At 41.4% G+C, this 12244-nt stretch overlaps 1 protein-coding gene across 5 annotated transcripts in view; it reads left to right on the top strand.

Moving 5' to 3' along the window:
- Positions 1–3305: 3305 nt before the first annotated feature.
- Positions 3306–12244, top strand: part of TRIM44 (tripartite motif containing 44) — a 113995-nt gene continuing 105056 nt past the window's right edge. For 2 of the 5 annotated variants that reach the window (XM_027562660.1, XM_027562662.1), the window contains exon 1: positions 3310–4225. In XM_027562660.1, the coding sequence (XP_027418461.1) occupies positions 3566–4225 (660 nt within the window). In that variant the 5' untranslated portion in view covers positions 3310–3565. Of the gene's footprint in view, positions 4226–12244 lie in introns of all 5 variants that reach the window. The other 3 variants (XM_027562663.1, XM_027562659.1, XM_027562661.1) reach the window with 3 other exon arrangements.

Here is a 12244-nt window from a genome sequence, read left to right as displayed (position 1 = left end):
GTGTGTGTGTGTGTGTGTGTGTGTGTGTGTATTTGTGTGTATTAGTCGCTCAGAGCACACACACACACACACACACACCTAGGAACCTCTTCCACTTCTGGGCCTGTTTCAGATGGTAAGATTCTGGACTTTGAGCTGATGATATAATGAGTTAAGAGTTTGGGGCAACTTGGGAGGAAGTGAACATATTTTGCATTTAGTTCAGTTCAGTTCATATTTAAGAGAGACATAAATCAGTAGGCGACAAAGGACAGAATATGATATCCCGCCTTAAAGATGCCCCTGATTGCCACCTCTTGATATTCATGACCTGCACAAATAGTCCTCTCCATAACTAATAGGCTATGTTGGAAATGATTTTAGACATTAAATTCATGTCTGAATTTAGACAATATAAGACATTGCAGGCACTTCCCTGGAGTTCCAGTGGTTAAGACTATGCTCCCAATGCAGCGGGCATGGTTCCATCCCTGGTTGGGGAACTAATATCCTGCAAGCATGTAGTGGAGCCAAAAAAAGAAAAGAAAAAAAAAAAAAAGACACTGTATCTTTCACTTTGTCCCCTCTTGGATTGTTTGCTTTGGGAGAATTTACCTGCCATATCATGAAGGCATTCAAGCAACCCAACAGAAAATGGCAAGGGTTCCTGACAACAGCCATGTGAAGGAGCCAACTCGGAAGCAAATCCTACACTTCTAGTCAAGTCTTCAAATGACTACAGCCCCAGCCAACATTTCGCTGAAATCTCTTGAGATACCCTGAGTTGAACCACTCAGTTAAGCCACTCCTATGATCCTGGCTCAGGAATAAGTGAAGTAATAATTGTTCATTATTTTAAGCTGCTACATTTTGAGGTATTTTTATGCAGTAATGGATTATAGTTTGTGGATTATTATACGTTTCTGTCTCTACATACTCCCAAAGTTTCCAGTTCCTGTGGAATCAGACCATTCTGATTTCTGTGCAGAGGGATACAGATGGTCCATCTTGTGAGTCTGCCATATTCCATCTCCAGAATTTTATAAAGTCCCTTTTTAACATTTCCATTAACTTCTGTCTCTAAGACCCTCTCACCACAGAGGACTCCAAAAAGGCTTGTCAAGTGTCAGATACTGAATTATATGATTCTTTAACTTTCTGTCAAACAAAATTAAGAACAAACAATAATGACAATAATAACAGTGAGCATGCGTGCACAGTCCTGTCCAGCTCTTTGTGACCCCATGGTCTGTAGCCTGCCAGGCTCCTCTGTCCATGGAATTCTGCAGGCAAGAATACTGGAGTGGGTTGCCATGCACTTCTCCAGGAGATCTTCCCAACCCAGGGATCAAACCCACCTCTCCTGCATTGGCAGGCGAATTCTTTACCATTGTGCCACCTGGGAAGGCAAATAATGACAACAAAAGGCATAATTTCTAGAGAAATGAACTGCAAAAAAAATAGAAATGTGTATGGAATTGGAACAAAACGAACCTTTGGATTCCTCAAAGCAATTCCCTAGAATTGCTTTGAGGTTAATAAAACAAAAGATTTTTTTCAAAATAAAATCTCTGACAAAAGCTGCACAGAAATAAAGCATACATCATAGATACAGGTGGAGAAGGCAATGGCAACCCCCTCCAGTACTCTTGCCTAGAAAATCCCATGGGTGGAGGAGCCTGGTAGGCTGCAGTCCATGGGGTCATAAACAGTTGGACAGGACTGAGCGACTTCACTTTCACTTTTCACTTTCACGCATTAGAGAAGGAAATGGTAACCCACTCTAGTGTTCTTGCCTGGAGAATCCCAGGGACTGGGGAGCCTGGTGGGCTGCAGTCTATGGGGTCGCACAGAGTCAGACATGACTGAAGCGACTTAGCAGCAGTAGCAGCAGCATAGGTACAGGTATTAAAAATTATTTTAAATGATTTTTATATCCCCCCCAATCCCCTGGCATTTTTGTGAAGATCATCTAGAAATCCTAGCTCAAATGTATCTAAGTGAATCAATAAAAAACAGACACGATCCCAGTTCCCTTCCTTCTTCTCAACTATATCTCAGTTTCTCCCTGGACTAGATCAAAGTGTCCATTTCCATTCCCAAATAAACAAACCAAAAGCTCTTCTATGAATGGAGAGACATATGTATGAGGTAGAGGTGGGGAGTTGCTTAAAACAGCAGCCAGCCAAAATGTGTTAAGGGTCATTATGTGCACTAATTATAATTTGTGCCAATAACAGTTAAAATATAGTGAATACTTCTACAAGGCAGGTACCTTTACATTTCATCCACGAAATAGGCCTAAGAGTAGGTATTATTATTATTTCCACTTTGCATATATATATATATATTTATTTATTTTAAGTGGAAAAGAGAATGATCAATTAACTTCTCCATAGTTGCAAAGCTAGTGAGTTGTAGTACCAGGATTTGTGGGTCCTTGGGCAGTGGCTTTTCCCAACTTGGCTTTTAAAGAGCCAAAAAAGATCCAGTTCAATTCCTGGCTCTTTAGTATTGGTTAATAAATAACAATCCTCGTTCTTTCTCCAGGAACCAGTCTGAATCCAGATGGCCTCCTTACATAAAGGATAATGACTGCATACTAGAACTCTCACTCGACTAATACTGTCTCTCCCTACCTATTTTCACTGACATCTCAGCCAAACCCAAGGCAAGCTCTCAAAAAAAGGCACAGAGGCTACCATTCTAGAGTTTCGGAGCCCCTAAGAGAGCAAGAATGCAAATAGACTTTGCAAATAGACAAAGCATAGTATTGCTTTAGATCGAAAATGTCTGTTTGCTCATTCTGACTCCGATTCCCTGAGCCTAGAGGAACAAACACAACCTTTCCCCCTGGAAATCCCAAGGGGTCAGGTTCAGTCTGGTAAACAACACTGTTCTGGCACGTTGCAGAACAGGCAGCAGCGGGGGCTGAGACGGTCAGCAACAAATTCGAAGGAAGGAGGTTGAAATGCACCTGTACACCTGCCTAGTGACCTGGAAAAGTCAGATTGACAACTCCAGAGAGCGAGTGGAGGAGGCCGGGGTGGATGGGGTGGGGGGGGGGGCGCAATTCCCGCCTCCAGAGTGAGCAGAGTGAACTGGACACCTCTTCCATCTTTCCCCTCCTTGCGGGGATGCTGAGCCCCCGCGGGAAACGCAGAAAAGGACCATCGCCACTTTAAGTGACTCAGGAAGTGAAAGGAGGCCGCCTGATTGGGGGGAGGCGGGAGGCAAAGTGGAACCGGGGCGGCGCGGAGGTCCCGCGGCTCAGCGATCTCGTCGGGGGCAGCGGGAGGCCGAGCGGGCGGCGCGGCGCGGGGGCCGACGGGGGCGCGGGGAGGCCGCGCCGGAAGTGCCCCAACCGCGGGAGGAAGCGCAGCGGACGCCGAGCTGCCGAGCCGGCGGGGAGGCCCTTCGCTCCTCCGCCGGACGCGGGCTACCGGGAGCAGGCAGCAGCGGCCCCGAGGCTGCGGGACACAGCGCGGCCAGTCCCTGGGACGGGCCCGGCCTGGGGTGGAGGCCGCTCCGAGGCTAGACGGCGAGATCGGTAGCCCAGAAGCCCGGGCCGAGGCAGAGCCTCCACATGGCCTCCGGAGGGGGTGCGGCCTTCGAGGAGCTGCCGCACGACGGCACGTGTGATGAGTGCGAGCCCGACGAGGCTCCGGGGGCCGAGGAAGTGTGCCGAGAATGCGGCTTCTGCTACTGCCGCCACCACGCGGAGGCGCACGGGCAGAAGTTCCCCAGACACCATCTGGCCGAGTACGTTCACTGCGCTGCCCAGGCCTGGACCCCGGGAGCCCGCGGGGATGGGGCCGGGGAGGAAGCAGTCGAGGCCCCGGTGGAGAATGAGAAAGCCCTAGAAAACGAGGCGGGGGAAGGGATCGAGTCCGAGGAAGACAGTGAGCCCGAGGAAGAGAGCGAGACAGAGGAAGAGAGCGAGGACGAGAGCGAGGAAGACAGTGAGGAAGAAATGGAGGACGAGCAAGAGAGCGAAGCCGAGGAGGACAACCAGGAAGAAGGGGAATCTGAGGCCGAGGGAGAAACGGAGGCAGAAAGCGAGTTTGACCCCGAAATAGAAATGGAAGCAGAGAGAGTGGCCAAGAGGAAGTGTCCGGACCATGGGCTTGATTTGAGTACCTATTGCCAGGAAGACAAGCAGCTCATCTGTGTGCTCTGCCCAGTCATTGGGGCTCACCATGGCCACCACCTCTCCACCCTCGATGAAGCCTTCGAGGAACTAAGAGTAAGTATTAGTCATTCGGAGCATAGCCTCAGAGGTCAGGACACGTGGGTTTCAACTCACGTGGCCTTCCTGTAGCCATATTCACATTCACCATGTTCCTAGAAAGCTGGCCTGTTCAACTTGCTGGGAGCAGTGCTTAATGGCCCCTTTGTGATTGAACTCTTTTGAGAATCAGATGGAAGTTCTGGACTCTGACCTGAGAAAAATAAATGTATACGCAAAGTCTAGGGTACAGTGTCTGGAAAATGACAAGCCTCTGGTCTTTGGATGCCGTTCCTTGGGATTTTGACTCCATTTAAGCCAGTTCCCACAGCATCTCCATTGTTGAGACTAGTGCCTTGACTTAAGGTTCTTGATAAGGCAGTCATTTTGCCTACTTGAAAACGTAGCAAACCATAGTTTAGCCAGAGAACCGACGTATGTGGTTCCTCCGTAGTGAAGAGACTCCCTAAGGTTAGGTTTTGATGATAACTTTATGTGTGTTCCTGAGGTCCGGTTTAATTCTTCATCTTTGATGCTTGTTTGGAAAAGAGAATCAGAGAGTGAAGGCAAAATTCGTCTGGGAGTGGGGTTTCCCTGTCCTGTATCTTTTGCAGGAGGGCAGGGCCTTTATTTATCTTGAACCGTGCTGGTGTCCTGGAACAGTGTATGGAAATATTATAAATATTAATAAATATTTGTTGAATGAATGAATTTGAAGATGATTTGCCTTTTATTTATACTGTGGATGCTTACAATCAGTGAGAGAGACATCTGGAGTTAACCAGGCAGGAAAGTGAGTGATCAGTTCATTAGGTGATTAGTTCATTAGCTTATTGTCATTGTAACATCTTTTGTTTCTCTAAGCAACCTTGCAGTTGCTGCCACTGGGATAGCAAATACTTTGGTAAGGATATCTGCTATATTAGGATTTTCCCTCTTTTTTAAAATTGTAAAATGCACCAAGTGTATAAAAACATGCACAGTCTCACAACTGTAAAGCAAATACTGTTGGAACTTCCACCTAGATGAAGAAATAGATTATTAGTAGCACTATTGAAGCCCAATGCCCTTTTTATAATTTTCCAGTTACAGCCATCTCCCTTTCCCTTAGGTAGCCATTATCCTGACTTTTGTGGTGGTAATTTCCTTGCTTATCTTTATACTTTTACCACATTTATGCATTTCTAAACTTATTTGAACTTGACACAGTTGATACTGCTCTTGTATTGTTATCATGCATTCTTTTGGAATTTGCTTCATTCTTTCAACATTGTGTTTGTGAGATTCATCCAGTGGGTGACTGTTCATATTCATTGTTGTGTAGAATTCCATTTTATAAATAATGCACAAGTTACCTGTTCTGTCAAGGATGAATATCTGATTTCCAAATTCTGGAGCTTCTGATTATTGTAAATAGTGTTGATACAAGCATTCTTGTATATATCTCCTGCTGCACATCTACATACATTTAAATGGAATATCAACCTAGGAGTGTGATTGTTGGGTCACACACTATGCATATCTTCAATAATATTAGATGTTGCCAACTGTTTTCCAAAATTGTACCAATTTGCATTCCCATGAAGAGTGTAAGAGAGTTCCTTTTTCTCAGTATCTTCACCAATACTTGCTATTACAGAATTTTTAACTTTCGTCGGTCATATGGATATGTCATGGTTTCTTCTTGTTTAAAATTTAAAGCTATTTTGAATGTCCTTTGTGTTTTTCTTTTTTTTGCAAACTACTCATTCAGGTGTTTTGCTCATTTTTCATATGGGTTGTCTTTTTCTCATTAATTTACAGGAATTTATATACACACCCACACACATATATATAACTGACTTCTTTGTTTTATGGATTACAAATATCTTCTACTCTCTTTTTCTTTTCATTTTTTAAAAAATTGTGCCTTGAACAGAGAAGTTCTTCATTTTAAGTTGATAAACTTTATCAGTAACTTCCTTTATCATTAGTTCTTTTTGTGTCTTGTTCCACTTAGTATTGATTCTTTGGGTAGTGGAGGTGGCGGCTCAACTTCACTTTTCACCCTGGACAGATAGCCAGTTGCTCTAGCAGCATTTATCGAAAAGCCTTTCCTTTCTGTACTGATCTGCTGTGCCACCAGTCATCTATCAAATGCCTGTATGTGTGCGGTGTGTTTCTTGGCACTTCTGTTTTGTACCATTGATCTGTTAGTATATTCCTGCATGAGCAACATGTTTTCTTAGTTACCATAAGTTAGTAACATGTCTTAATATCTGGTAGAGCAAGTCTGTCCACTTGGTTCTTCTCAAAGAGTGTCTTAACCAGTCTTGACCTTTTGCATTTCTTAGAATCATACCACAAAGTCCTATATTAAAAATAAAAAGAGTCGGCAAGACTTTTTTTTTGTATTGTATTGAAATTATAAACTGATACAAGGAGAATTAATGCCATTACAAAATGAAGTCATCTGATCCATTTTTTTAGGTCTTTTACATTGCCTCACAATAAAGTTTTATAATTTTTTTTTTCTTGGAGATCTTATACATTACTGGGAAGTTTATTCATGGGTACTTACAGTTTTATAGTATTGTAAAAAATGTTTTTAATTTTCCCCCTAATTGTATATAGGAATATGATTAACTTTTATATACTGATTTTCATTTAAAGTGTCTTATGATTTTAATAGTAAACCTGTAAATGTATTCTACACACATTATCATATTATTTTCAAGAGGGACAGTTTTTGTTTCTTTTCAGTCCTTATGCTTGTTTTTTTTTTCCTCCTTGCCCTGATGCTGTGGATAGGCCCGCCAAATATAATGTTGAATAAAACTGATGGTAGGTATTTTTGCCTTGTTCTTAATTGAGGGATAATTCATAACATTTCACAAGTGTAGTATAACTTTTTTCCCACAGATATATTGCATCAGATTAGGAAAATTTCCCTTCTAGTCCAAGTTTAAGGGCTTTTCCTTAGTACTGAATGGATATTGAATTTTATCAAATGCTTTTTCTGCATCTGTCGCATGTTCATGTGATTTTACTCTTCTGCTGTGCTGATGTGATGAATTGCATTAATTGATATACTAAGTGATTTGAAAATCAGTATTATGTTCATATGTCTCAAAAACCTCTTTTTCACCTTTGGTAACTGCTTTTATTAGTTTTTTCACTTATTGTTCAAGTGTTTCTTTTTGCAAATACAGGTGTGTACATATATATAGTCTTATTTTCATCCTTTTTATTATAATATTTTTCAGTTAAAACAATCTACCGTTTCTGAGGTAAACTCAACTTGGTTTTGATGAAGTGTCCTTATGTTTTTGAATTTAACTTATTAATAATTTATGTAGGAGTTTTCATTTATATTTATGAGAGAAATTGGCTTGTAAATTTCCTTTCTTGTAATGTCCTCTTGAGATTTTGCTATCAAGGTTATGTTGGCTTCGTAGTATGAGTCAGGATGTATTGCTTCTCATATATTTTCTTCCTGTTTTAATCCTCTGGAAGTGTTTGTATAAGATTGGAATATTTCTTCCTAGAATGATTGATAAAACTGACCAGGAAAGCCATTTGCATCTGAAATGAGAGAGAGAAAGAATTTATTTTGTTATTCTTTTATGGTATTTTTGACTATGGATTCAATTTATTTGATGGTTATATGCCTATGTAGGTTGTCTATTTTCCTTTGAGTTAATTTCGATAAGTTACATTTTCCTAGAAGTTGGTCCATTTTGTTTACATTTTCAAATATGCTAGTATAGATTTATGAATCATATCCTCTTGTTATCTTTTTTTCATACTGTTGCTATCCGCTTTATTCCTTTAAGAATAGTAAGCATGTTGATTTATAGTCTGTCACTGATATTTCCAGTATGTGAAGACTTTGTAGATCTCTCTCTGCTAGCTATTGTTTTTGGTGGTGGTTTTCAGGTTTCATAATTTCCTTTTGTGCTTGTTATATTTGAGTAACTTTTCATTACCTTTAAAAAATTATTTTGGGGTATTTCCCAAGCGTTGGCATGAAGCTGGATTCTTCAAAAGAGGCTTTGAGTTTGCTTCTGCTAAGACCTAAGTGTACACTTGTTTAGGACCCCTGTATTGTTTTCCTTCCGTCACTCAGTTCTGTCCGACTCTGCGACCCCATGGACTGCAGTACGCAAGGCTTCACTGCAGTCACTATCTGCAGTGATTTTGGTGCCCAAGAAAATAAAATCTATCACTGTTTCCCCATCTATCTCTCATGAAGTGATGGGACCAGATGCCATGATCTTCATGTTTTGAATGTTGAGTTTTAAACCAGCTTTTTAACTCTCCTCTTTTGCCTTCATCAAGAGGCTCTTTAGTTCCTCTTCCCTTTCTGCCATAAGGGTAGTGTCTCCTGCATATCTGAGGTTACTGATATTTCTCCCGGCAATCTTGCTTCCAACTTGTGCTTCATTCAGCTTGGCATTTTGCATGATATACCCTGCATGTAAGTTAAGCGTGGTGACAATATACAGCCTTGACGTACTCCTTTCCCAATTTGGAACCAGTCTATTGTCCCATGTCTGGTTCTAACTGTTGCTTCTTGACCTGCATACAGGTTTCACAGGAGGCAGGTCAGGTGGTCTGGTATTCCCATCTCTCAGAATTTTCCACAGTTTGTTGTGATCCACATAGTCAAAGGCTTTAGCGTAGTCAGTGAAACAGAAGTAGATGTTTTTCTGGAACTCTTTTGCTTTATCTATGATCCAACGGATGTTTGCAATTTGATCTGTGGTTCCTCTGCCTTTCCTAAACCAGCTTGAACCTCTGAAAGTTCTCGGTTCATGTGCTCTTGAAGTGGCATCCCCCTCCCCCAACATCACTTTCTGCCTATAATCAAGTGCACATCCCAGTTTCTTGTGATCAGTAAATGTACTCAGATCAATAGAACTGTTTCTTATACTCTGCTTGTGTTAACATTGGAACAGTACTACTAAACCTTATTAGAATTTCACCAGTTTTTTCTCTGATGACCTCAGTGCCAGGGTCCTCTGGCCACATTGTAGTTTTTTGTTTTTGATCATGATAGTTTTGAGGAGTGCCAGTCAGGTATTTGGTAGACTGTCCCTCAGTTTGGATTTGTCTGATGTTTTTCTCATGGTGAAACTTGAATTGTGGGTTCTGGAGCAATAGAAATTCTCTTTTATGTTTTGCTTTCTTTAACTTAGTAGTATGTCTTGGAAATCACTCCATAGACCTCCCTATTTATTTATTTACTTAACTATTTCAGCTGAAAGTATTCCAATGAGTGTCAGTCATTAATTTTTTTTAGCTTTTTTAAAAAAATCATTTTTAATTGGAGGATAATCACTTTATAATATTGTGATGGTTTCTGCCATACGTCAACATGAATCAGCCATAGGTATACATATGTTCCTTCCCTTTTAAACCTCCTGGAATCTATAAAGATGGTATGATGGTTCTATATCCAGGGCAGGAAAGGAGATGCAGACATTAAATTCTTAATTTATGGTATTGTTTTTCAACTCTAGGGCACCTATTTGGCTCTTTTTTTTTAAAAAAAGATCCATTTCTCTTTATCTTTTGGGGTCTGATTCTTGATTATTTGCCATATTTTCATGATTCTTCATCTCTCATCATTTTTCATTCAATGTTAGACACTCTGTTTAAAAGAACTCTAGATACTAGAGTCATATTTTCCCCCCTCACAAAGGGCATACCATTTGCTCTGAAAGGCAGCTAGGAAGAGGGGCTGATCATTTCTACCTAGTAAAAATTTGAACTTGGTCAGAGCTTGATTGCAGCATTAATTAGTTTCATTTCACGTCTGGTTTCATATCTTTTGAAGACAGTGTACATTTACCTATTGACAAGAGAGTAGGTCTCTTAGAATAGTAAAAGTGTTTTGGCGTGATAATGGCTAGAGAAGAGAATCTTTGTTATACTGCACTTATTCTTTCACCAAATATTTACTGAGCATCAGCCAAGGGCGAGTACTTTCTAAGCGTTGGAAACATAGCAAGATGGAAAAAGTCTACTTCTGCTGGAGCATACATTATATTGGAAGAAAATAGAACAAATGGGCACATAAGCATGTAGTAAGTGATACAAAGGAAAAATGAAACAACATTATGGGTTTAGAGAGGGACAGAAGTATCCTAGTTCTGCCATTGGCTTTTAGACCCTGGACAAGTTACTTAACAGTTGGCTGTGTTTTTATATCTCTAAAATGGGTATAAAGTTAAGAAATAGTGTTTTGTGAGAGTAAAATAATCTAGTTTGTGATAAAACTTTAACAATGCTTAACAACTTTAACAATGCTTAACACATTGTTGCTGCCAAGTCGCTTCAGTCATGTCCGACTCTGTGCGACCCCAGAGACAGCAGCCCACCAGGCTCCCCCGTCCCTGGGATTCTCCAGGCAAGAACACCGGAGTGGGTTGCCATTTCCTTCTCCAATGCATGAAAGGGAAAAGTGTAAGTGAAGACGCTCAGTCGTGTCCGACCCTCAGCAACCCCATGGACTGCAGCCTTCCAGGCTCCTCCGTCCATGGGATTTTCCAGGCAAGAGTACTGGAGTGCGTTGCCTTCTCCAAACACATTGTAAGTGCTCTTTAAATGTTAGCTGTTGTCTTTGTTACTATTATAGGAGGAGTCTTGCTAAATGTATAAGTTTAGAGTTAAGAGGAATTTAAACAATATATGTTTTGAGATCTCAATGCCAGACTGGACCGTGAGTGGCTTATGTTGGCAGTAGAAGATCAAATTGTTGCCAAGGGCTAGAGTAAAGCAAACTTAAGAGTTGGCACGCCAGAATGGCCAGAAAACCAGGGAGATGGTAGAGCAAGAGGGGATCTAGGCAGAGGCAACCTGAAGGCTAAGCCAGAAGGACTAAGGCAAACACCTCGAAGGGATGAGTTTAACCCTTAATCTCTGAAATGACCTTTAAAGTCCTGCCTTTCCTCCTGTACTGTATTTCAGTTTGGCTCCAGAGGATTTGGTCTCCAAAGGATTCTATGGGCCCAAACTTGTATGGAGCCTGTGCTCCAGCTTTATCATAGAAATACAGTTACACAGTCCATATTATGACCTCTCATCTGGCTCAGAACATCTCATCTCAGATACGCAGGTTTCTCTTACTGTGACCATAGTTTCTTATTGTGAAAATAGGTCATGGAGTCTTAACAAAGGAGCTTGATCTGGTTCATGGATATTTTCATATGAAAATTATGTTGCCATGGGAATTTGCATTCATAGCTATAGTTAATGAATTGTTTTGGTTGAACAATGTAAGTGCAATTACATATATTCAGAACTCTAGACCAGCAAGTTAAAAAATTATTTTTAACATAACTTACAGTAGGGGAAATATAGTTTACATTGTGGTCTAGTTTACACACACACACACACACATACACATTTAACTGACACAAATGGAACACTGTTAACCTTACTGCATATGATATATTCTGCTCTGTTTCTCTTCTTTTCTGTCCAAAAAAAAACCTGAAGATTCTCCCAATAAATTGATTTCATTGCACACTAGTGGGTTAAGTTCTGTGGTTTGAAATGCACTTGTCTAGTTCATTCTAAGATCACCCGAAGAAAAGGTGGAGTCTTATAAAATGGCAAAGGGAGAAGTGATTGACAGACTCCAGCAAGTACTTATAAGCATCTGTGGGGTTTTTAACATTGCTTTGCTATGGACAGATCCAAAGGTTTTGAAGCCACTCCCTTTGTCCTTGGATGTGTCTTTAACTTGGATGGATATTAGGAGGGCAGAATATTTGGTTAAGTGGGAACAACTGCAGGGGGTAGCTCAGGGAGGGCACACTGGTAGCAGGTGGCTGGGAGGATTGGGGTGCATGCTCAGAACAGCTGGGGCTGGAGGGGCTGGAGGCGGGGTGTGCCACTGCTGCGTCTCCTGACGGCCGGTGGCTCTGCCCGTGCGGTCAGCTCCTAAGAAGCAGCTCTGGTAGGGAGGCAAAGGGTTGAATTTCTGCTGTAATGTCCCTATTTATAGTTTTATTCCTGACTGGATTTGGGGTATCTTCTAATAAAACC

This window comes from Bos indicus x Bos taurus, chromosome 15, assembly GCF_003369695.1.
Source record: "Bos indicus x Bos taurus breed Angus x Brahman F1 hybrid chromosome 15, Bos_hybrid_MaternalHap_v2.0, whole genome shotgun sequence".
NCBI lineage: Eukaryota > Metazoa > Chordata > Mammalia > Artiodactyla > Bovidae > Bos > Bos indicus x Bos taurus.
Note: the sequence above shows the minus strand (reverse complement) of the source record. Positions and strands in the feature narration are given on the sequence as shown.